The 25824-nt window shown below is 36.5% G+C and overlaps 1 protein-coding gene across 1 annotated transcript in view; it reads left to right on the top strand.

The window, feature by feature from the left end:
- Nucleotides 1–25824, top strand: part of CNKSR2 (connector enhancer of kinase suppressor of Ras 2) — a gene marked incomplete at both ends in the record, with an annotated part of 194165 nt that overhangs the window by 34106 nt on the left and 134235 nt on the right. The window contains 5 exons of the mRNA XM_083362658.1: nt 7286–7449; nt 9506–9708; nt 10205–10292; nt 14691–14732; nt 22547–22666. Of these exons, the coding sequence (XP_083218784.1) occupies nt 7286–7449; nt 9506–9708; nt 10205–10292; nt 14691–14732; nt 22547–22666 (617 nt within the window). The remainder of the gene's footprint in view (nt 1–7285; nt 7450–9505; nt 9709–10204; nt 10293–14690; nt 14733–22546; nt 22667–25824) is intronic.

Here is a 25824-nt window from a genome sequence, read left to right as displayed (position 1 = left end):
TCTGAGCAGAAAATTATACTGCAAGCTATCTACTCTTTAGGTTAGTTTTTTATTTTAATTTATTGAATGAAACCACATATGAAAATTGCAACATTGTTCATAAACATAAACTTCATTGAAATTGTGTACCAATTAAGTTGTAAAATATGTTAGATTTATATCTAGTTGTTTGAACTATAAACCAGTGGTTAGCTTCTAAGAAGCTGTTTGGAATTCTGATTGTTCTAAATGAAAAAGAAATTATTATGTCACTTGATAGAATTCAATAAATCCAGATCCTCCTAGGAAGTGAGAGAAGAATGGGCATATTAAGATCCAGTCATTGTTAGCTAGATAAGTGCACCTTGGAAATTATAAAAATCATTAAATAACTTTTTTGGAAAAAGAATATGACTCTTGTTAATGTCAATCCTGAATTGACAGTGCTTAATCCATTAGATAGTCATTGCATGCTGCTGAGTCAAAGAACTTAGGCTTATCCTTTTCCGAAATGATTTATAAACTCTGCCTTTTATAAATCAATGTCATAAAGTAAATTCTCTATCAATAATATACTTTAAATATGAATTATAGATTGTCCTAGTTTTGATATATGACCAAATAAAATATATCTTGATGTCAAAAGGACTATGTAAGAGTCACAGCTTGTGTTATTATGTCAGATCATCTCCTACACTGTCCATGTGTCTGATCCTATCTTGGATTGCATTGGAGATATGGAATGTGCTTTATATTGTTGTTACTTTATTTCATTTTCTATGTCAATCATTGTTTATCTGTAGAGAAAATTAGATGAATAATAAGCATGAATAATATGTATGAACAAGAACTATGGTAAAATTTCAGTACCAAGGTGTTTGAATTTTCTCTTGTTGTCCCATGTAAATCCAACTATCCAAATCTTTACTGAGAAGATAGTGCTGTATGATTGTGTAAAAATAGACATTCAAACCAGAGTTTTCAGGAAAGGATCACAGTATTTCTCAAGATTTGAGTAAAATTACATGAAATTCAGTATGATGTTTACTGGGATCTTCTAGAGATTATTGTAGCAATATATGATTTATATGTAATATTTTAGGACAGAACATCATATCTGGATATTTGAAAAAAGAACGACTACTGATCTTGGAGATCCATGATCAGTTATATTTTTAGAAGAAAGAAAGGAAAAAGCCAGTATAGTGGTTGAAACTATAATTACCATGTGAACAAACTGAGGGGAGTTCATTGGATTTTGCATGGTAATATATATAAACAATAATAATAACAATAACAATAATAATAGAGTTGAAAGGGACTTTGGAGATCTTCTAGTCCAACCCACTGCTCAGGCAGGAAACCCTATACCATTTCAGAGAAATGGTTGTCCATACTCTTCTTAAAAACTTCCAGTGTTTGAGCATTCACTATTTCTGGACGCAGGTTGTTCCACTGATTCATTGTTCTAACTCTCAAGAAATTTCTCCTTAGTTCTAGGTTGCTTCTCTCTTTGGTTAGTTTCCATCTGTTGCTTCTTGTCCTTCCTTCAGGTGCTTTGGAGAATAGCTTGACTCCCTCTTCCATGTGGCAACCCCTGAGATATTGGAACACTGCTAACATGTCACCCCTAGTCCTTCTCTTCATTAAACTAGACATACCCAGTTCCAGCAACCATTCTTTTTATGTTTTAGCCTCCAGTCTCCTAACCATCTTCATTGCTCTGCTCTGTATTCTTTCTAGAATCTCAACATCTTTGTTACGTTGTGGTGACCAAAACAGGATGCAGGATTCCAAGCGTGGTCTTACCAAGGCGTTATAAAGTGATATTAACGCTTCATGTGATCTTGATTCTGTCCCTCTGTTAATGCAGCCTAGCACTGTGTTGGCTTTTTTGGCAGCTGAGCACACTGCTGCCTCATATTTAAGTGACTGTCCACTAGGACTCCAACATCCCTCTCACAGTTACTACTACTCAGCCAGGTACCACCTATACTGTACCTGTGCATTTGGTTTTTCTTGCGTAAATAGAGAACCTTATTTTTTTCACCATTGAATTTCATTTTGTTAGATAGCGCCCAGTGTTCAAGTCTGTCCAGATCCTCCTGTATCTTCAGCTTATCTTCTGGAGTGCTGGCTATTCCTGCCAGCTTGGTGTCATGTGCAGATTTGATGAGTTCCCCATCTATCCCCTCATCCAAATCATTGATGAAGATGTTAAAGAGCACTGGGCACAGAACCGAGCCCTGAGACACCACACTGCACACTTCCCTCCATGTAGATGCAGTTCCATTGAGAACCACACACTGAGTATGGCCAGTTAGCCAGCTACGAATCTATCTGGTGGTGATGCTGTCTAATCCACATTTCCCACATTTTTCTATCTTATCAAGTAGTAGATTGTGGTCTACTTTATCAAATGCCTTACTGAAATCCAAGTAAATTATATCCACAGCATTCCTTTGGTCCACTAAATTTGTCACCTGGTGAAAGAATGCAATAAGATTTGTCTGGCATGATCTGATTTTGACAAACCCATGTTGGCTTTTGGTAATGATTTTGTTTGCCTCTAGGTGTTCGCTGATTCGTTGCTTGATTATTGTCAACTTTAGAATGAGCATGGTTGCAGCCATCTTTTTTTCTCATTCTTAGTTGCCACACATAGCTTGGAGGGAGGGAGTTTGCCAGGTGTTGTGCTAGACAAAACAGACTTTCTCGGACTTTCTCTCATGGGAATCAAGGTCATCGGCTGCTCCTGAGACTGCAGGCTAGGTGTTTCATGAAAAGCCTGCCAACAACTGAGTAGGGAAACATGGCTGCTTGCATAGTTTTGGGGGTGGGATTTCTTAACTTTGTATTGGGGAATTGTTATGCATTTCTTCAGACTTGATTTCACTTTTGAAGTACCAATACTCCGTATCAATAAACATGTTCTTTGAGGAATTTGCAAGCCTCTGTGTTCTGCTTTATTTATCTCTGTCGATAGGAATCTTGACAATTATCTTTTCAATTACATTTCACAGAATACCTAGACTGACATTTAAATAAGGGACTCTGGAAGTCTTCCAGTCCAACCCGCTGCTCATGCAGGGGCGCAATATTATTTCTTTCACCCAGCTACTTATGGAAAACAGTATATAGAGAAAATATCTTCCTGATAAATTAAGGTCAAAAAAGTAGCAAGTTATTCCTTGTTAGTTGAGAAACTCTCCAACATTAAAGATTGGCGTTATTTCTACATATTTTAAAAACACATACTGTACATTTTAAAATGTGTCAATGAAAAATTAAAATAGATGCACAATGCCTTTTGGTTAGCCCTACCTACTTATTTCATATGGGTTTGAGTTCTTTTGACTTGGGAGCTGAACCAGGCTTGGCATATGGCTATTCTGAATAAACAGATAAACAAGAGAAGCACTCTAGAAATGAGCAAGGCCTATTTCTAAGAGGAATTTTACTTTGAAGGATAGTTCCTTAAGACCTACAAGGCTTATAACACTCATTTTGTCCCCTTGCCTCCACTACAAAAATGAAAAATGAAGACTTGTTTTTCTTACTTCATTTACTGGGGAGGAGACACTGTTGAAGAAGTGGAAAAAAGCTTCTGGGAAGCTACCTATAGCTCCAGAGTCAAGATCATTTGCAGAGATTAGTTTTCCTGTCTTGTTATCCACTTACCTTGGAATAAGCCCATCAATCTTTAGAAGAATTTAAGGAGAGAAAACCTGTGTGATACATATATATCATATATACATGTACAGCTGACTTAAGTAAAAGAGTCAGAAAAGAGAGAGTATTGAAAACTGACATTGGATAACAAAACTATGAAGAAAAGCAGGGATAAATATAGCAGTTTTAAAAATTAAAAAAAAAGTTATTTTGGGGGGAAGGATTGAAAGAGGAGAAAAGATTAGTCCCTATTGCTGAAATAAATTCACTTGCAAATTGAAAAATATGATGAAGGAAATAAAGAGAAAGACAAATGACAAGGAAGGTTCTGAGATCAACATATATTGAAATATATATTTAAAAGAAAATTAAAAAGTAAATAAGTAACAAAAGAAGTGAAACTTCTTTTAAAAGACATAAAAAAGGAATGAGCAAAAAAATGAAAGGGGGAAGGGAAAAAAACTAACTGAGGCAGAGTTTGTGCCGTTAATGCCCAGTTAATATATTAGTTATTAATATGAATAATATTTGTATTAAAATGTAGGAGAGATTTAGGCTTATTGAATAGCACAGTGTTTTTCAACCTTTTTTGGGCAAAGGCACACTTGTTTCATGAAAAAAATCACGAGGCACTCCACCGTTTTCCACACCGTTGGACCTCCCCACGGTCACTACATGAATGGTCGTAAGTCGAGGATGGCCTGTGTTCTCAAGGGGTTGGACTAGATGACCTCCAAGGTCCCTTCCAACTACTTCTTCTTCTTCTTCTTCTTCTTCTTCTTCTTCTTCTTCTTCTTCTTCTTATTATTATTATTATTATTATTATTATTATTATTATTATTATTAGCCTCTTTATTTTATTTTATTTTATTTTGGGGCTTTTGTTTGTTTGTTTTTGCTGTGAAGGAAAAGGAAAGCTTGCATTTCTTTTTAATTTATCTTTCTGTATTTTCTTTTTTCCCTTCTTTTCTTTCTTCCTTCCTTCCCTCTCTTCCCTCCCTCTCTTTTCTTTCTTTATCTTCCTTCCTTCCTTTCTCTCTCCCACTTTCTTTCCCTCCCTCTCTCAATTTCTTGCTTTCTACTTGTTGTGGAAATTGGAAGCTACTTGCATTTCTTTTTAATTTTTCTTTCTGCATTTTTCTCCTTCATTTATCTTTCTTTCTTTCTTTCTTTCTTTCTTTCTTTCTTTCTTTCTTTCTTTCTTTCTTTCTTTCTTTCTCTCTCTCTCTCTCTCTCTCTCTTCTTTCTTTTCTCTTTCTTTTTCTCTCTTTCTTTTCTCTTTCTTTCTTTCTATCTTCCTTCCTTTCTTTCCTGCCTTTCTCTCTCCCACTTTCTTTCCCTCCCTCTCTCAATTTCTTGCTTTCTACTTGTTGTGGAAACTGGAAGCTACTTGCATTTCTTTTTAATTTTTCTTCCTGCTTTTTTTCCTTCCTTCCTTCCTCCCTTCCTCTCTCTCTCTCTTTCTTTTCTATTCTCCTTTTTTTTCTCACCTTTACCATCAAAAGCACTTCACTCCAGGGGGGGGGAAACCCCAAAGGTTTTTAATTGCTTTGGTCCAAAGGACATTTTATTATGCAACGTATCAAAAGGACAGGTTAAAAAAAAATCAGCCATGTAATTTTTCAGACGCAAGCGAAGCCACCCAAGAGCGAAGCGGTCAGATCCCTCTATTTCGGGCTGGGGCGAGGGGTCGCGGCGAGCAACCAGGCAGCCGACCAGGCGGGAGTCTCGCATCCTCAGCCGCGCGGGGAGTAAGGAGTAAGCGGCGCGTGCTGGGGAAGAAGAGCTTTTTCGAACATTGCAGGCAACCAACCACGCGACAGCTCAGGCGAGCCGGGCTGGCTGCCCGTCCGTCCTCTTCCGATAAGCGAACCGGTCGCCTCTCCCCAGCTTCTCTCTCTTCAGCAAGAGACCCTCCGAAGCCAGAGAAGGGGGCGGAGCTACACTGCCGTGGAGCCCTGGTGCTTAGAGAGGTCGAGCCCACTTCTTTTCCCGGGCTTTTGCTTCCAGCAAAGTAGGGCCGTCAGCTTAGCCAAGGCTCCCTGCCAGAGAGTCTTGCAGCACCGCTCTGCCCGTGGCTGTCCCTCCTCCTCCTCCTCCTCCTCTCACCGCTGTCTCCTAGGTCAGTGTTTTTTCAATTCTTCCCACGGCACACCAGGCAACATCTCGCGGCACACTAGTGTGCCGCGGAACAGTGGTTGAAAAACACTGGAATAGCATAGCAGGTCATGACATTTTCTTGGCCATGTTAACAGAAAGTTATGACTCCTTGACATAGCACTCCTTGATCTTTCTGTTAAATTGTGAGTGTTGGAACTCAGTGAGGGCAACTGCTCTCTGAGATGTATTGATGACTTAATCAGGAATAGCTTTAGGGGGTTCAAAAACTTCAAAATGGCGGGCATGAACAGACAAAGCTTTTTACATGCATGCAACAGATCTTAAAAAGAAGTGGGACATCAATTGCAAGATCTCATCTGCTGATTCTATTGACTATTGATTTTGTGGAAGCCTCTGGACTTTGTTGTGAAAACAAAAAAGAATCTTAATTATTGCCATATATAAAATGAGAGTTCAATTTCAGAAACACTACATATATTTTTTACTAGTGATTAAAAAAAACCCTTTTCCTGAGAACAAGCAGAAAGCATCACATCACAATCATATACATGTTTATATTATTATAGTAAAATATTTATATTAATAATTAATTATTTTTATATTAACATATATAAATCTGCCACTAAGAGTTCAACTACAATTTTTCACTCCTTGCAAAGAGTTTAATATTTGGATTTGCTTGTATAAAATTGTATAGATTTTACAGTTTAAAGGAAAATCATATACAAATGAGGAAAGTTTAGTACAACTACAGTATATTCTGTGTGCCCCAGCAAAATGTTTTTAAAAAGGATGGAAAAATTAAGATATGCAAATGCAGTTTTCTTTTGCTAGAAAAATGGCAATAGGTATTCTGCAAGAAGTAAAAATACTATAACGTAATTGCATTTCCACCCCCTTCTTTATGAGCATTGGATATGTGGTGCAAAATCTAAAATTAAGCATATTTAATGGACTGGATTATGTAAGTATACTGATTTGCTCATATAAAGAAAATGAATGAAGATCAGATTGCAAAACAATTTGAAGAGAAGGAGTGAATGTTTTGAAAGGAAGGGAAAGACAGAAAGTCATGTTTGTGTAAAATTGTTGAAAAGAGAAATGTTAGGTTAAAAGAATAGAAGGGAATGTATAAAACACTATATACAGTAAGCAAGATAGAAGGATGCTTTTCAAAGATAGAAAGGTATGGAGAGTTTTAGTGATTGCTGTTGGTATTCAGTAGATTTCTGTTCTTTCATTTCTTTGTTCACTACTTAGTATTTTTCTATGACTTGTGCTGAATATGTATGGCAGTGATGTATGCAGATAAAAATACCTTCAAGCTTCAAAAAGTTTTCCTAAACATACTTTGCTTCCAGGCATAATTTTTAAAAATGTATGTAACTATACTAGAACAAAAGTAAATATAATTCAGGTGAAAAAATGTCAGATAATCTAACATTGATAGATAGCAGAGTTAAAGTATCAATTTTAGTTTGTAAATATTGTATTTATTGTTTTTTTGTGTTAGGCCTTGATGATTGCCTGCAACAATATATTAAGAATTTTGAGAGGGAAAAGATTGGTGGAGACCAGCTACTACGTATTACTCATCAAGAACTGGAGGATTTGGGAGTTACTCGAATTGGTCATCAAGAGCTTATCCTGGAAGCAGTTGACTTACTCTGTGCATTGGTAAATATTTTGAGAATGAAGAAAAGGGTTCTGAAATAAATATGAAAATTGTATAAATCGATGGGATTGTGCAAAGCTATTTCAAGGATTTTGTGTAATATTAATATATTTAATTTTAGTGATACAAAAATTGAATTGCAGTACAAATCATAGTTGAAAATTCTGTCATTTTAAAATCGAAGTTAGCTCTTTTCAGAGAAAAAAAGGATTTTTATTGAACTGAAAATGACTATTTTGTTTTTAGAAATAATTTGATTCCAAAAAAGGGAAGCATTGATTTCTTTGAAAATCATACTTACTTTTTACAACAGCAAGCAAGATGCCTTCTTCTCAAAATACAAACCAGGGCACTTTGACTGGATTTATCCCCATATTAAATGGTAGTTGTAATTATGATTTGATGAATACATTGCAATGGGTGAGTTACAAAATATCCCAAGACAAAAGCAAATCAGCTTAGCTTTACATGCAATTAGCATTTCACTACCAATCCTGCTGGACATGGCTTATGCGCATGCACATGTATCAGTAGATTACCTGGAAATAGATGTACTGAATTTTTGAAAAGCTGTAAACTTCTCAGCACTTTAAAGAGGAAAGCTTCATTTGTGATATTACTGCAGCTGAAGCAAGTGTCTGAAGCAACTTGCCTGAAGACAAGACTGATTTCATGCAAACATTATTTGATTTTTATGAATTTTCAGTTTCTATGGAAAGAGATTCTGCATCATTATACATGATTTTTAAAGATTTTATTGCAAATATGTCTTAGAATGATTATGGAGATTTTCTAGAAGACAAAGTTTTATAAAAAGAAGCAAATAAGTTATCAAATCATGGGATTTCTGGCCCAGAAAAGCAGATTAAACATTAATTTTCAAAAATAAATTAAAATAAGAATTCTATTGAAAATATCCTATACAGGTAGGACCATTCACAGTTACAATGGCACTGAAAAATGTGACTTATGACTTTTGCAGCATCTCCATGGTCATGTCATCCCCTTTTACAACCTTCTGATAAACATCCCATGGTCATATGATCAAAATTTAGATGCTTGGCAACTGGTTCATATTTATGACCACTACTATGTCCCAAGGTCATATGATCCCCTTTTACCACCTTCTGATAAGCAAAGTCAATGATCAAGCCAGATTCACTTAATAACTGGATTAGTAACTTATCAACTGATTCACTTACCAACTGTGGCAAGAAAAGTTGTAAAATGGGGCAAAACTCACTTAATGTCAACCATCCCATTTGGCACTCTCAACAAAAGAAACTCTGGCTCTTTAAGATTGACCAAGAGTGTAGCTTTATTGAAAAATCCATCTAGACACTGCAGAAGCAAAGTCAATTCTGGGATTTTCCCATGAAAACTGACATAGATAACTCCCCTTTTCCACCCCTGGGCTGCCTACAGTTCATAGTTCACCAATTGTGTTCAGTTCTTTTGGTTTGGGAAAAACTGTCTGCTCTGGTCAAACATTCTTCATGTCTTGGCGGCCTTGGTAGATAAAGTTTCTTCGGCAACAGAAGGTTCACTTGCATTCCACAGTCTCCCCCCACCCTTAGGAATTCACCACACTCCTCCCGTCACTGTTTGGCAAAGCTGTGAGCGAAAGCAGGTGCAGGCAACTATGGAGTCGAGTCAGGTTTGACACTTAGCAACAGAAATTTTGGGCTCAATTGTGGTCATAAGTTGAGGACCACCTGTAATGTATTGAAGGGTCAGAACAATGCTTAAACTTATATTGATGTCATATATAATTCCTAAATTGTTAACTGAATTTTTCTTATATATTTTTCAAATAAAACTTCACACTGTTTTCATAAATACATTTATTTCTGTTTCTTTTAGCTAAAAAGCAGCATTTTACTGTGGAATTATATAATACTCATATTTCAAGTTTATAGTTGGTAGATTTTTAATTTCTACTTCTAATACAGAAATAAAATGATGCAAGAAATAATAATTGATGTATTTATGTGCTAAGTACTAACATGGCTTTCTTATCAATAACAATAAACTTTTTGTACCCTTTTTTAAATGCAGAATTATGGATTAGAAACTGAGAACCTGAAAACACTTTCTCACAAGCTAAATGCATCTGCCAAAAATCTTCAGAACTTTATCACAGGAAGAAGGAGGAGTGGTCATTATGATGGTAGGAGTAGCAGAAAATTACCAAATGATTTCCTTACCTCAGTGGTGGATTTGATTGGAGCAGCAAAAAGTCTCCTAGCATGGCTGGACAGGTAAAACCGTTTCAGTTGTTCCAAGGATGACTACCTATTGTTCTTATAAATAAATGCAATGTATTATAAGCCGTATTAAAATACTAACTACAAGTTATCTGCTTTATTTATTTAAAACAACAATAAAATTTATAGAGATCTCAACATAATTTAAGCTTAAATGTGGATTAAATTTAATTCTATACTGAAGATTTAGCACCAAAACTAATCTCATTTGGCAATTGCTTTTGAAGGCTACCTGGAAATTTTTAATTGTTTTTTTCTTTCTCCCTGCTTAAAATAGCTAATTCTTAGAGAATCAATCTAGTTATAGTAGTTAATGTATTTTTAGTGATTGAAGCACAACATACTGTACATCTCCCTCATTAACCTTGGGTGAGGCTGCATTCTCCATTAGAGAGAGGTGTTCTACCTGGGGATCTTTCTGGGATCACAGCTAGAGTTAACAGTGAATATAAATAACAAGATTTATATTTACCATATTTTACTTTTCCAGATCACCTTTTGCTGCTGTAACAGATTATTCTGTCACAAGGAACAATGTCATACAACTCTGCCTCGAATTAACAACAATTGTACAACAGGTGTGAAACTACATAATATTAAATGTCACTATTTAAAAATATTCTAGGTAAAGATTTTACATTCATAAATTTTTTGGAGTTAAAAATATTTCTATTTACCAATATACTAAGATATGTTGCAAATTCCTTATAATAAATTAAAGTAAATTTTATTACTGCATTTAGATATAAAATTAATATCATATTAAACAGCTATCTCAGGTGTGCAATAAAGCACTTCGAGCTCAAAATATTTTAAATTTGAACTGTTTTACATACTCTTACTGCATTTTTTAATCTTACTGTACACAAAATTTACAAATCAAGAGTATTTTAATTTAGGGGAAGAGAAAAATAATTTACACTAGGCTACGTATCTTAACATTTATGAAAGGAAGTGATGTTTGTGTGAAAAACAGCAAGAAAAAGATTAATTTCAAGTTCTCTTTTCTTCATGCTTCGGCTTCTAACCTCTTCTCTGAAACTAATTGCAAAGCCCATTTGAAACTAGTTTTGCTGGTTGGTGTTGGCAATGTTACAAAGGCAAAACAAACTGTTTTGTGCTTGGTTAAAAAAACCCAAAGCATATACCCTTTATGTTATTGGGATGATTAGAAGTGAGGGAATTCCCTTTTTATTTTTCTATCCTTGGTGGACAGAATCCGCTATATCCACCAATCCATTCTATCCACCCCTATTTATGTTTCAGGCAGAGAAAATGGAGTCTGTGTTTACAGATTCTGTATGTATTTTTGAAAATCAGTATGTCTCACAATATGATTGACTTCCACATTGCTGTAAGTATTATTTATAGTGCTATTTATCCTAAGAGTATCTTTCTGGCAACATAAACTGTTTCATAGCTTATATGCAATGAATAATGTGTATAGTGAAGAGCCTTCAAGGTTTTTTTTTAAAAAAAACCATATCAAATATGCAGCTTCTACTTTTTTGTTATTTGGCTTGCATATTGCTGTATTCTTGTATTTCTAGGAGGAAAAATATGTTACCTTGGGAATTTTCACATTAAAATTTTCATCTGATGGCATTATAATTCTGTCTTAACAGCTTGTCCATTTTTAACCTATTTTCTCTTATGTTTATTGTAAAAGAAATATAAATTATTGCAATGTACTACTGTATTTATTTGGATTTAAAATATGTTAACGGATGCATAGGAAGAAAAGGAAACATGCTAAGGAAGACATTATCATTTTGATACTGTAGTTGGACAATGTTCTTAAGTTACAAATACAAACACAAACACACATATAAACTGTCTGCAGGTTTACTCTGAATCAAATTGAATTAAGGTTGACATCCTCAGCAGTGGTTTTTGCTTAAAAATATTCCATATTATAATACACTAGTTATTGATAAATATGTCTTTATGGCGTTTATGTATTGCTTTTAATATGAAAAGCAATAGATAAAACCCTATATCATATTATAGTTTGCTTTTCATCAGATCCTTTATTTTTTTAATTTAAAAAAGCTAATAGATTGTATAAATCAGATTTTTCTCAGAAATTCATTTTGTATCTTTGGCTCCCTGCTTCCCAACAGTATTCCACAAATTGTGAAGCTTTTCCTTGAGTTAGCCGTTTCCTTTATATAGCAGAGACCACTAAAACTGGTCTGTTATCTGCCAATGCCGTTTCCATGGCTGAAAATACAGACTGCTATTCATTTAATGCTGTTTTTAATCTTAAGTATAGTGTCGATTTATATTAGTGCTAGAAGGCAAGTTCTAAAATTGTTGCTTTAATATTGTAATTAATGGAAGCAAATCAAAATAAGTGATTATACTATTGTGAAATAGAGCATGTTTGTGAGAAATCATGAAATCCCTAGATGTTTTTAAGAAGTTCATGTCTTTTTTGTCATATGCAAAGAGACTAGAAACCTAATTGATTCCACTTGGGACAATTCATGGATAAATAAACATTAATCCTTTTTGTAAATAGTTTACATTGCTCTTGAGACTAAAATAATGCCTTAGTCAATAGGGTCCATAGAATGGGTATGTAACTATCTGTTGCCATTATTGTGAATATCTCATAGTCTGAAGATTTGAAGGCAGACTGTGAATCCCTCTTCAATAATGCGGGGAGTGGGCTTTGCTCTCTGCTTATATACAAATGGCTTGCTCAGTCAGTGTTGATGGAAGTGTTCTTGATGGTTCCTTGATTAGGCTGTTTACTGTTTGGTTGTTTGTCTGAGTTGGAAGTTCCTTGATTGGGGTATTGCTTACTACTTGATTGTCAGTCTAATATTAATCTTGATGTTAATCTCTGCTTATCTGAGTACTGATGGCTGGCAAGAAGGTATTTGGTCTTTTTTGTTTCCCTTTTAGCTTTTTGGTTGTCTCTTGAATGATATGTAGATGTCATTTATTTATATGCAATTTGTCTGAGTGCCAGGCTTCCAGGAATTCTCTAGAATTTTTAAACTTAAACTAGAATTTAGTTTGGTCTAGGTCTAGGATCCTCACAATTCCTAGTTGAAGTGATGATGAAGTCTGTCCATCTGTTGTCCAATTCAGGAGTTTCATCATGTTTTCTGAGTGCTAGTTGGTGTTCATGGATTCGTTCTGCTTGGCTTCTGCCTATTTGTCTTACATAGCAGCTGTTACAGTCCTTATATTCTGTTGTAGATTACTCCAGGCAGGCAAACATGCAGTAAATATGAGTAGATTAATTCTGTTCTGGTTAGGAAAAGAATCCCATCATTGTTTCTCATTTATGATGAAAAGCATGATGTGTGGGAGCAGTTCAGCTTGAATGTGGGTGACACACAGTTGGCTTATTTTTCCCCCTCTATAAATGCATTTGCCTTATTCATGGAAACTTTTTGTAATGGATATTTATGTCTGTAGGGGAGAGATGGGCAGAGAGAGGGAGAGAGCAGAAAGGCAGCAAGAAATTTTAATTGTAAGCTAAAGTATTAAGAACATTCAGTGGTTTTGACTGAAATATTTCAAAATTGCAAAAGCTATAACTATAAATTATATTTTAGTGATGTTAGATTAATGAAGCATCTTGATGCTTTTTAAAGAAATTAAGGAGTTATTTTTGTCAGTTTGAAAAAAATACTAAGCTATATTAAAAGTTAGATGAACAGAGATCAACAAATTGTAGAGTTTTTAGTCCTATACATGAGGCAAAAAGATGTCTCCCACATTTATGCAACTTAGAAGTGAAGAAAATATTTATTGTAAATAGAACTTTGGCAGCTGGCTTAATTCCATTGTTTCTAACAACAAGCATTAGAACAAAATACTTCATGATAGTATAAGAATTTCCAGGACCCAAATTGTTTCAGATTCAGAAAAAAATCATTCTGAATAGGCATTCCATAGAAAATAGGATTTCCCTCTCTCCTTTTACTTGCGGTTTTTCACTTTTTAGATTATTTTCTGTTCAAATTATTGAGAAACTATGTATACACATTAATATTTTTGTTCTTGCTTTAGAATAATGGGTCAGTCAGATTTCATTAGAAAATTAAGGGTACTTTGGTTACTTATATTTCAGTGAATCATATAGTAATTATAAATGAACACTGAACACTGAATTTTGATAATTTTCAGATACTCATATCTAAAACAGTTTATTTTACAATATCACATGGTAAATGTTATACTAATAATATTTTAAAGACCTAAATGATGAAATGTGAGATGTTGTTATATATGTTGCATATTCAATATATAAATATGGTGTTTTAGTTTAATAAGAACATTCATAATTTATTAAGTTATTAAATTATTAAAGCAAGCTGCTTGTCTTCCACTGATATACATTTAAATTTATGTTTATTGGCATGACTATAAACATTGATATTTATTTTATCATATATAGAAAGCATATTTTAATATGCAAATCAAATTTTTCTTTGTCAAATATAGATTTTTCTAACCAATTAAGTTAGATAGGCTTAAGCAGACCAGCTTGGTCATTTAATAAATAGTTGTAGAGGGAAAATAGTTGAAATGCTTTCTTTATAAAGTAAACCAACTATGTACAAGAAATAATGTATTTAAAATGTGGAGGGAAATGTGGGGAGTTATAGATAATGCTCTATGGTTATGGGCAGTATAATTTCAGAATTATAATAATCAAAGGAAGGAACTAATATTTCTTATCTCCAAATGATGACTTTCTTTCTTTCTTTCTTTCTTTCTTTCTTTCTTTCTTTCTTTCTTTCTTTCTTTCTTTCTTTCTTTCTTTCTTTCCTTTCTCTCTCTCTCTTTCTTTCTTTCTTTCTCTTTCTCTCTCTCTCTCTCTCCCTCCCTCCCTCCTTCTCTCTCTCTCTCTCTCTTTTTCTCTCTCATATTATTGAAGTATTAAAAAGTAGCCATTTTCTCCTAAATGCTTCATTTAATTAAATTAATTTCAGTTTGTCTTATCTTTCTAGGACTGCACAGTATATGAAACTGAGAACAAAATTCTGCATGTGGTAAGTAGCATTTATTGCATCATCGTAGATATTAATAGTGAATTCAGTTATCTAAAAGTTAATCCTTATGTAGTCAAAAGCTCTTGGGTCATCTATACAGTCTACTTATATTCTAGGCTTTATTCTACACAGTTGTTTTACTAAGGATATGGTTTGCTTAAGTCTGCCTACATGCTGAATCATTAGCTAAAAATATAAAACTATATAGATTTCCATGTACCGTGCACCTAAGGGAACAAGGTACTTACCACTAGCCATTCTTCCTTTCTAATCTTTCCACTTGGAACCACCAAGACTATACAAGCACTATATCAAAAGTGGATGGTGTGCCAAACCCAAGAGAATATGTTATTTTACTATTCCCAAGAAGAATATGACTGGTCCTTCTTATCTTTACCTTTTGGAGCTCTTTTATTTAAGGCTGGTATCAGTTGTTTTTCTTTTCTACAGAAGAACTGTAGTTCATATAATTATGTATAAGATGTGTACTTTTATCTATGAATGTTGTTCATAGATAAACCATATATTTCTTCCCTTTACACCACACTTTATCTTTCATTCTACCATTGTACCTACCTATAGCATTTGGAGATTTATTTAGCTGTATGACATGCACTCAGTCATTCAGTCCCTAGTGATATCATGGCTGACTATTGTAAGGCACTCTACATGTGTCTTCCCTTGAAGAGCATTTGGAAGCTACAGCTGGTGCAGAGTGCAGCAGTGCTGGTAGTTTCCCCCCCCCAAGAATGGCTCCTTTAACACTACTGCTCCGTGAGCTGCATTGGTTGCTAGTCTGTTTCTGGGTGCAATTCAAGAAGTTGGTGATCACCTTTAAAGCCCTTCGTGGCATGGGTCCAGGTTACTTGAGGAACCGTCTCACCCAACTGGGATTGGCTCATACCACTCATTGTCATGGTTCCAATAGAGCCAAATAAATGAGAACCCCAAGGCTAGAGGCTTCCTCAAAGAACATGTTTATTGGATACAAAATATCGCTATGGTCAAAAATGAAACTAAGTCTAAATTTCCCTCCACATAGTTACATTATTACAAAGTCAAACTTCACACCCCAGTGCTATGTAATCAGCTATGTTTCCCAATAGAATAATTTGGCGGGCTTTCTAACACCCCGCCCAAACCCCTAGCATAACCGACAGAAAGACCTTGATTCCCACGGGACATAGAATTGTTTAGCAAAAATCCTCTGTACCCCCTCCCATTCGTGTGGCAACCTAGAACGAGTAAGATGGCTTCAGCAAGGTTTGTTGTAGAGTTGACAGTTGGACCTCCTAAGGAGAAAGAAATTCCTACAGAGGAAACAAAAATACAAGTTAGGAATCCCCCTCTGGGTTTCTGAGGGTGCTTGTCATAAAACCTTATTAACCTTTCTGCCTTCACATTGGTACTTTTCACCCAGGTAGCTTCTGACAAGGGGTAACCTTTGCACTGCACTAAATATTGTAATTTTCCCTTATACAATCTAGAGTCAAGAATACATTTTATCTCATAGTGGGTTTCTCCTTCTACGAGAATGAGACCAGGTGCCTTCTTGGGAATGGGTCTCAAGGATGACTCTGTGACTGGCTTTAACAAAGTACAATGGAAAATGGGGTGAACTTTCCCTAAAAGCTTTGGGAGCTTTAATTGAACTGTGACAGGGTTTATGATTCTGACTATAGGGAAAGGACTGAGAAACTCAGGTCCCAATTTTTTGATAGGCAATTTTAGTCTTAGATATTTTGTAGAGAGATAAACTTTCTCCCACACATGAAATGGCCTCTGGAGAGATTGCTTCTTATCAGCTTGCTCTTTATAAGTCTTAGTGGCTTAGGTTAAAGGGTATTTTTTACATTTGCCCAAATATTCTGCAAAGGAGTCACCCACTGATCGATGGTCTGCGAAGTGGGAGGTTCTTGGGGGTATTCAGGCATCGGAACAAAATCTTGACCACTAGCTATTTTAAAGGGAGTAAATCCAGTGCTACTGTGTACCTTATTATTGTATGCCACTTCGGTGAAAGGTAGGAGATCCGCCCAATTAGTCTTCTGGTAATTAACATGGCATCTGAGGTATTCTACCATTGCATTCACATGTTCTGCCAATCCATTTGTACTCGGATGAAAAGCAGATGAAAGTCCCTGGATGGACTCAGTCAGCTTTACAAACTCCCTCCAGAATTTTGTGGTAAATTGAACCCCCTGTCTGATACAATTCTTTTCGGGACTCCATGGAGTCAATAGATGTGCTTCAAAAATAGCCTGGCTAGTTTTGGGGCAGATGGAAGCCCCGAACAAGCAATGAAATGAGCTTGTTTTGAAAAAAGAATGAGTCCAAATTACTCTATTTCCTCCGCTATCAAGCAATTCCACAATAAGATCCATGGCTATCTCCTGCCAGGGTCAGGAAGGATCTGCTACCTGCTGCAATAAACCAGGAGGTTTACTAAAGCATTTTTTTCATAGCTGCACAGGTAGCACATCTTTTTACATAATTTTCAATGTCTTTTTTCATTCCTGGCCACAAAATTGCCACCATACCAAATGCAAAGTTTTTAGGAAACCAAAATAACTGGCTTGTTTTGAATCATGACTATGTTGAAGGGTTGAATTCTGAGGGAAATCAGAAGGTACTCCCTTCCAGGCTAGTCCACCTTGATAGGTTAATAGTGATCTATTGTCCCTGAACCAAGGGTCTGTTTTTAGATCCTCCTTGAGCTTCTGCTAACGACTATCAGGCTCGTTGGATTGCCTCTGGGTTTGACCTCTTTTGGTTACCCGAGAGGCTGATTGTGATAGAGGAATGATAGAATTAACAACTTCTTCCCTGCAACTTTTATATTGGAGCATTCTAGATAAGGTATCCACCAGAAAGTTTTTCCCCTCAGGGAGGTATTTTAGAGTAAAATTAAAATGATTGAAATACTGTGCCCAGTGAACTTGGTTGGGGGATAACTTTCTTTTTTTATTTTTATTTTTATTTTTTTATTTTTATTTTTCCATTTCTTCCACAAACAAGTCAACACATATACCGCAATACATAAATACATACTCGTAAGTTTGGGTGCTGCTTGCCCATTTCCCCTTTCACTGTATCTACCCTCCTTCTCTCTCTTTCCTCTTCTCTACTTTCTTTTTCCCTTTCTCCTTTCTTTCCTACTTCCCTCTTCTTCTTCTCCTCTCCTCTTTCCTTCACCACTCCCCTCCCATTTCTCCCCACTTCTCCTCCTCTTTTCCTCTAACCTTTCTACTTCCCTCCTCTTGGGGGATAGCTTTTGGGGTTTTAGTGTCTCTAAGTTCTTATGATCAATCATACTTCGAAAGGCACCTTACTCCCCTCCAGGAAATGGTGCCAAGTTAGTAATGCCCATCTCAATGCAAAAGCCTCCTTCTCCCAAATAGCCCACTTCCTCTCCATATCTGTAAGCTTTCTTGAGGTATAAGCGCAAGGTTGTAGGTCCCCCCCTATGGTTTCTTTGTAGGAGGACAGTGCTGCAACATCATTTGCGTCAGCTTGGCTGATGAGCTGTTCCTCAGGATCAGCGTGTTTTAAGAATTGTTTCTGCGATGAACAGTCTTTTTAATTGCTCAAATGCTGCCTGGCATTCCATAGTCCATTGTAAAAGTTGACAAGATCAGGGCTTTTCCACCCCTTTTCCGTTTTTCAATAGCTCAGTAATTGGCATAGCTATCTTCACGAAAGAGGGGATGAACTGCTGGTAAAAGTTTGTGAACCCTAAAAAACTTTGAAACTGCTTACAGGTCCATGGAGGCTGCTATTCTAGCACTGCCTTAACCTTGGCAGGGTCCATTTCCACTCCCTCGCTAGAGATTCGGTAACCTAGGTAGTGAAGGTGCATCTGATGGAATTCACATTTAGAAAGCTTAGCATAGAGTTTTGCAGTTAGCAGCTTTTTGAGCACTTTGTGAACTAAACGTGCTCCTCCATGGTCTCAGTGTAGAAGAGGATATCGTCAAGGTAAACCAAAACTCACTTGTACAGGTGGTCATGAAGCACCTGGTTAATCAACTGCATAAACACAGCAGAAGCCCCTTGAAGGCCCAAAGGCATCACCTTGAACTGGAAACTTCACAGGGGGGAATTGAAGGCTGTCTTCAATACATCCCCCTCCTTAATTCACACCTGGTAATAAGTTTCCCTTAAGTCTAGTTTCGTGAAGATTTTCTCTTTTGCTAGGTGAACTAACATGTCTTTCATCAGAGGAAGGGGGTATATGTTTTCAACACTGACAGCATTTAACCTTTTAAGTCCATGCACAATCTAAAAGACCCACTTTTCTTTGAATAACACAGGGTAACTATGCACGACTTAGCGGGCTGGATAAACCCTCTGGCCAGGTTCTTGTCTATGTATTCTCTCAGTTTATTCATCTCCCTAGGTGTCATAGAGTACATCTTGGGCTTTGAGAATTTGGCACTTGGCAAGATCTCAATTGCGCAGTCAGTGGCTTGGTGAGGTGGAAGCGTGTCACATTCCTTTTCACTAAAGGCTCCCGCCAAATCATGATTTCACTGGGAATAAGTTGGATCCCCAGCACTTGCTCTATGATAGCTTTTAAACTCTTGAGAGGTTCCTCTCTGGGTCCCAACTCTAGCGGCTCCCTTTATCTCACAGGTCTCAGTAGGTGGAAGGGGTCCCATTGCTAACCTCAAAGTTCTCACAACGTTCTCCCACCAAATGGTGGGATGCCAGTTATCAAGCCAAGCCAAGTCTAAAATCACCATCTCTTGTCATTTTTGGGATCACCACAAAATGGATGATTTCCCAGGTGTGTTGCAGGGGAACCTCTGATAACAGACCCATCCACCTGTTCAAATTTCATGGCTGGGGCAAGAGTTTGGTATGAATCCCCAGCTTAAGTAATATAGGGAGGTTGATTAGGCACCTGGTGCAACGTGAATCTATGAGAACGTTTAAGTCTGCTTGGGCCCCTGTTTTTGGCACTAATCTTGGCGGGAATAGCACAGAGTGACCATTGGATCGTCTTCACTTTCCTCATCACTATTTTAAGGTGCTGAGATTGGCAGGTCTTCAGGCAAAGCTGTTGCTTCTGCCTGGGAAGAAGAGGAGATCTGGATGATCTGCTCCTGACGAGCCCAATTCAGTTTCTCTCATCCTGCCCATGTGGCTTTCCTGGACTTAGCAGTTGAAGAAATGTGCTCTTGACTTGGGGAGCAGGAGCCAGGCATTCGGTGGCACGGTGAACTTGCTGTCCATATCTGATGGGAACCCCAGTGGGTGCTCAGGAAGTGCTGGATGCCGAGGTAATCTGGGGACATTGACCCAATAGGCACTTTTCTGGACCTTGCTTCAGTTTCAGTTTGGCAGTAGCAGGCTTCTTTGCTTGATCTAACTCAATGTCCACGGTCACTGCCATACTATACCAATCTTGCAGTTGGTTAGGAATCCCTCAGTAGAGGCACTCTTAGGTCACGGTCCACCCTTTCCTTGAAGTAGTGGATTAACGATCGCGCCAGCCAGTGTCCTAACTGACCAGTGACCCTCCGGAACTCCCGAACATATTCTTTTGCTGAGCGGCCCTTCTGCTTCAAATGGTGGATCTCTTTTTCCACCTGCAGTGCTTGGGATTCATCTTCAAATCATGCTGTCAATAGCTCCATGAATAAATTTGCATCCAACAATTCAGGGGCCTCCTCATCGTGAAGGTTGGTCACCCACTCAGCCGCTTCTCTATGTTAGCCACCACTGCGTTCACCATCATGGCATCAAGGTATGTATAAGTGTATTGGTCGAAGTGGGCCCACACTTGATTTAAGAAGAAAGGTAACTTCTCGGGTTCCCCATCGAAAGTGGGCTTGTTGGTGGGTGGTTCCACAGGTTGTGGGGCCAAGTATACTGGTTGCTGGGCAGCTTCTTGATCCTGGAGCCGTGGCTGTACCACCCTGCGGAATCCTCTCTGCTGGACCCCTGGGCTCGCGGCCCAATGCTGCTGCTGAGGGCTTAGCTGGGACCCAGGGCTTGACATCACTGCCGAATGGGGAGTGGGAGATGCAGTGCGGGCTTCAGCAATGGGGCTGGGGCTCCGGCAAGGTGGTGGAAGTGATGGGTAGGGTTTTGCTCTTCACCCCATTGAACACATGCACTGTGTGGCAGGGGCGAACTCTTTGACTTTCAGTCGGTTGAATTTCTCCTTTAGCTGTTCAACTGGCGGGCTGTGGACTACTGTCTGGTACTTCCACTCCACAGAGTCATTCCATCCAGTCGATCCTTTCCCTTCTTAGGCGCTATGGATGAAGAACCGTGGGATGTGATCAATAAGAGCTCCTCTTCAGCAGTCTTAGAGCTGCTTCTGCGCTGAGGAGTCACCTCTGCCTGAGAAAAGTCCGCCAGGAGCATAGTTCCCTCTTGCAGTATCAACTTTCCAGGTTGAAAGCTTTCCAGGTTGGATTATCCGAGTCTTCGGCCAAGCCCACGCCTGTAGCACTTCTTCGGTAGCTGGAGCAGCTGCCTGCACCCTGAGAGCCAAAGCCCTGCTATGACCAGAGGTGGATTCATCTCTCTTCACCATCCCAAAATCCTTGCTGAGTCTTTGTTGTCTTCACAAAGGTGGTGGGTAGGCAGCTGGGGCTCAGCACCCCAGGAAAATGAAGGGTTTTATGAGACTTGGTTTAATGTCATGGTTCCGATAGTGCCAAATAAATCAGAACTCCGAGGCTAGAGGCTTCCTCAAAGAACATGTTTATTGGATACAAAATATCAGTACGGTCAAAAGTGAAACCAAGTCTAAAATTCCCTCCAAAGAATTACACTATTATGAAGCCAAACCTCCTGCCCCAGTGTTATGCAACCAGCTACGTTTCCCAATAGAATAGTTTGGAGGGCTTTCTAACACCCCGCCCAACCTAGCATAACTGACAGAATGACCTTAGTTCCCACAGGACACAGAAGTATTTTGACTAGTAAAAACCCTCCACACCCTCTCCCATTCATGTGGCAACCTAGAACAAGCAAGATAGCTGCAGCCAGTTTTGTTGTAGAATTAACACTCATGCTGGTAGAGGAGGCATTATTCCAGCTGGCAGGGTCCAGGAAAAGGGCCATCTCTGCTGTTGCTTCTGCCTTCTGGAACTTCTTGCCCCCCAATGTGAGGTTGTCCCAACCCTCCTATCTTTTTGCAGTTGGCTTGGGGCCCCAGTGGGGGAACAGCAGAATGGAGGTCATTGATTAATAACAGATACCACCTCCCCCCCCACTCCGTCACCACCCTCCCCATGTCTCTTTGGTTTTCATGTTTGATTTTATGTTTTAATTTAGATGTAACTGTAAGCCACCTAAAATTATCTTATGGTAAAATGGGCAGCCAATAAATTTTATAAACAAACAAACAAATGGATATGTTTGAAACAAACTAGTTTTATTTCCCTATTTGCTCTTACTGGGGATGTGTCCTTTTACAATTTTTTCTCCTTTTACATGATTAGGTCAGCTATTAGATCATTAGCGTTACCTATTTAACAATAATTATTAAATAATATACAGTATAATACGGGAAAAATCTGGATTGTATTTGTTATTATGGTTGTAAAATAAGTTTGTATATATGTGTATTCATCAGCCATATATTTGCTAATGCTCTCAGAAATGGGGAAGAGAGAGAAATCCCCAATTTCTAAACTTTTTTTTCTTTTTGAATTTTTTATCTGAATGATTATTTCATCATAACTGCAATCTTATAAGGGAGTGAAATTATATCTTTACTATGCCCAAGATTTGCTGTGCTAAGCTTAAAGTTCTTTGGCTAATGTATTTTTGTTTGTTTGTTTGTTTTCTAGTGTAAGACTTTATCTAGCGTCTGTGATCATATAATTTCACTTTCATCTGATCCCCTTGTGTCTCAGTCTGCTCATCTGGAAGTGATTCAGCTAGCAAACATCAAGCCAAGTGAAGGGCTGGTAAGGTGTACAGAGTTAATCAAAACTTCATCCAGAATGGAAGAAATACATTTTCTGAATAAAATGTTTATTTGGCATATCTAGACCCTTTACTGCAAATCTGTATGAAGCAGTCAGATATACCATGGTCAGTATTGCGCGTTAACAGTTATTTTATAAAATCCTTAAGAAAATAGTATTGATTAAAGCTATTTTTAAAGTACTGTAGTGGATTGTATTCTGCAGCTTTCTAGAATTGGTTTTCAAGTTTAAATTACAGAATACTGTAAACTTTTCTGTGTCTCTGACTGATAATATATTATTAATAATTTTATCGTATATTATATAATACTTGTGAGGTATTCAAATACTTGAAGAAATCCTCATTAATTTATGAAAATGCCTTTGATATAAATAATGCCATTACAAGTCTGCTTATACAAATATATTAATATTATTATACTGTTTTCCCCAAATATTGTTGTTTTAATTTCCTCATAGCTATGCTCCGTAAATTTGTTATGAAACTAAAAATAACACTTTTATTTTTTTGGATATGTATTTGGTTTCACCTAAAATATTTTAAATCCTGAACTCATTATTTTCTAAATTTCACAATATCCTTCGCACTCAATCTGCCTTCTACTGTGCTATTTTGCAGTTCCTTGTTCTAAATCTTGTATTTGTCTGTGTCATGGTAGCATATTAAAGTCATTTTCTATTCTACCATCTGTAATTTATTCCATGTCCCATGTCATAATCTGATTAAAATGTTTGTACTTTTAATTTCATTGGATATTTGTACGGCTTTCCTACTCCAGTCTCTTTTTAGAAACGCTTCTTATGAGATGACCAAATTCTCTTTTTATTTATAAAGATGCCATGCCCTCTACCCCCGTTTCTGTTACAGATTTTCTCCTTTTTATTTGTTTAGATTTTAAGACTGTTCCTATAAGGAAATACTTATTAATGGTTTGGTTGTACTGGATATAGTACAATAAAACCAATTCTTTAAGTACAAAAAAGAAAGTATCAGAATGGATTTTCAGGTTTTTTTTTAAAAAATTAGCTCATATGTCTTTTTTCAAATGTATTCTGTAAATTATCTTGAGTAGTGGTCATTTTGTCTATTTCTTGCTGAAACATATTATTTTGGAATCAAATAGTAAGTTGTAACATTAACCTTTTATTAGCCTAGAAATGGAAAGTGTTTTATAAGTGACATTTACATAAACGGCATAATGTTAAAAATAATTAGAATGAAAGGATAATTATTCAAATTTTCTTATAATTATTGATACTTGATGGTTTTTAAATGTCTTGGCATTTCTGACATAGGAAGTACAAACAAAGGAGTTGTGTACCCAAGCTCAAATAGAGTTTTGTTTTACTTGAGGTTTATGTATTGAATTGCTATCAACTTGGAAGTTCTGATAGAGGTAGAAAAATAAGTTACCAAGAAAACACAATATAATAGCAAGGAATATGGATAAAGTTTCTTAATATACGAGAAGAATAACAGTTTCAGAAATAAAGGCAAATGAAATTAATGTTATGGTTGATGTTACACTTGGACCAAATAATAAATGGTAATGGCAAGAAGGAAAGGAACAAATTGCTCAAGCCAGATCAAATGCAATTTGGTTTCAATTATATAGTATATTATTCTTCTGCTATAATTCCTACCAAAAGTATTGCGATATCAGTGTAAGGATTAAGGCTTTAAATAGTTCTCAGGGAAAAATAACCATTGTGTAGAAGTACAACAACCGTTTCAAGGCTACCAAGAACTATAACAAGTATCCATCAATGGGTGAGGAAGAAAGCATAATTTTAAAACCCCAAGGGTATAAAAAGCCATTGCTTCTTTTTACTGGCAATCAACTGTTGTGTATGGCTTCATTCTTCTCTGCAGTACAGATTTTAATTTTGCAGAGTCGTATCTTCTATGAAGTCACCCTGAGGAATCAAGTTAAGTGGTCAAGTACCAGGAAATATGAGATTTACTGCAAAGTCCAAGCTGAAAAAGTTGACAATTAAAACTTATTTGTGAACTTGGTTGATATATTAAAAATAAATTGGATATTTTTTGTTCAATACAACTGGTATTGAATGTGATATGTATATTGACTATGTATTATCTGTGAATGTTTTAACAGTTAATATGCAGAACACAAAGCCTTTTGTATTTGATCTTGTCGAATTTTTAAGAAATAGTCATAGAAGTGTTGGGTGGAGAATCTTTCAAGATTCCTTATATGTAATCAATTCATAGAAATTTTTCATCAGCTGGGTAAAGATGTAAATATCTGTAGAAGGTTTCATGTCACTGATTTTATCATAATGCATTGAGCTTTTGAAAAAAATGTTTGCTTAGTTGATAAAGCAAGTGCTTATTGTTTCAATGAATTTGCCTGTTCACTCTCACATGTGTGAAATAATAGGGATTGCAATGTTTCAAAAGCAAATTAATTTTTATATACTTCAGCTGAGCCACTAATCTTTCCTTCAAGACATACATACCAGATTCATTGCATATGTGCAAATGCCTGTAAACACACTTTGTTTTGACACTTATATGTCTTAAATTTTGGGGTTTTACCTTCGAAAGCATTGTGTTAAGCGTCATAATTTATTTTAAATTGTAGGTCAGAATTTTTTAACTTTTTAAAATCATTGTAATACATTTTAATAATTAGCTATGGTTAAATATTTTATATTATCTGAAGCGTACCTTAAAATGTTTAAAAGATTATTTTCATTATTTTACTAGTAAAATCAATTAAGTTATACAACATTGAACTTTCATAAGTCTAAAATATTGTTTTTATAAGCAATAACAAAACAAAGAATTTTGTAGGATCAGGCAGAGAAATAGGCATATGAATATTGTAATTAGAGCTTAAATCTTCCTCTGGTATGTGTGTGAGGTGAGATGGGACAGTGGTTTCGACCTCATATCTAAATTGCCCAGGATCCTTTCCTGTGGCCCACAAATGGTGCCTTCCAAAGTTAGAAGAATTAGTCATAAGAGCTCTCTTTCTGTGTATATGTGTGTTGGTTTGGGCATGTACTGGTGTGTCTTTTTCTTGCAAAATTAAAAATTAGTTTTAAAAAATATATATTGATTATTCTGTTCTATTTTTCATTATGTTACCTTAATCTTGAGCATAGGTTTA

Source organism: Vipera ursinii (genome assembly GCF_947247035.1).
Source record: "Vipera ursinii genome assembly, chromosome: 4".
Classification (NCBI taxonomy): Eukaryota; Metazoa; Chordata; class Lepidosauria; order Squamata; family Viperidae; genus Vipera; species Vipera ursinii.
The sequence above is the reverse complement of the archived record's forward strand: the minus strand, read 5'-3'. Positions and strand labels throughout refer to the sequence as shown.